At 64.4% G+C, this 483-nt stretch overlaps 1 protein-coding gene across 1 annotated transcript in view; it reads right to left on the reverse strand.

Annotated features, from left to right (window-relative positions):
- The window catches only part of ZFHX2 (zinc finger homeobox 2), a 27,706-nt gene that overhangs the window by 10,134 nt on the left and 17,089 nt on the right, over window positions 1-483 (reverse strand). The window contains exon 11 of the mRNA XM_010831413.1: window positions 4-459. Within this exon, the coding sequence (XP_010829715.1) occupies window positions 4-459 (456 nt within the window). The remainder of the gene's footprint in view (window positions 1-3; window positions 460-483) is intronic.

Consider the following 483-nt stretch of genomic DNA (forward strand, 5'->3'; position numbering starts at 1 on the left):
CACCTCGCCGTCCTTGGGGTAGGCGCTGGTCTCAAAGAAAGACTGCAGGGCTTGGGTCTGAAACTCTGTGAACTTGGTTCTGGAGAAGCGGCGGCCTGCAGGCACCAGGGGAGGAAGATTCCCTCTGGCACTTTCATCCTCCTCTGGGGGCCAGCGTCCTCCAGCCCGACCTCGCTCCTCAGGGGGACGGGCCCCCCCTACCTCAGGCTCTGGGACCAGGAAAGGTGGGCCCAGTTGGGGAGCAGGGGAATCCAGGGGCCCGTCGGGCGGTTTGGGGGATTCTGCAGGGGGCGGGTAGAGGCTATCATAGCTCTTTCGAAACTGAGCAGCGTATCGGCTCAGGGCCTCGAAGGGCAGAAAGCGGCGGTGCACGTGCTCCTCATGTGTCTTGAGGATAAGCATATTGGAGAAGAGTTTCCCACAGGCCCTGCAGGCCAACTTGTCCCCGCCCCCCAGGGCCTCTGGCGGGGGCGGGGTCGGGGG

The sequence above is a fragment of the Bison bison genome, unplaced genomic scaffold (assembly GCF_000754665.1).
Source record: "Bison bison bison isolate TAMUID 2011002044 unplaced genomic scaffold, Bison_UMD1.0 scf7180017864526, whole genome shotgun sequence".
Taxonomy (NCBI): Eukaryota; Metazoa; Chordata; class Mammalia; order Artiodactyla; family Bovidae; genus Bison; species Bison bison.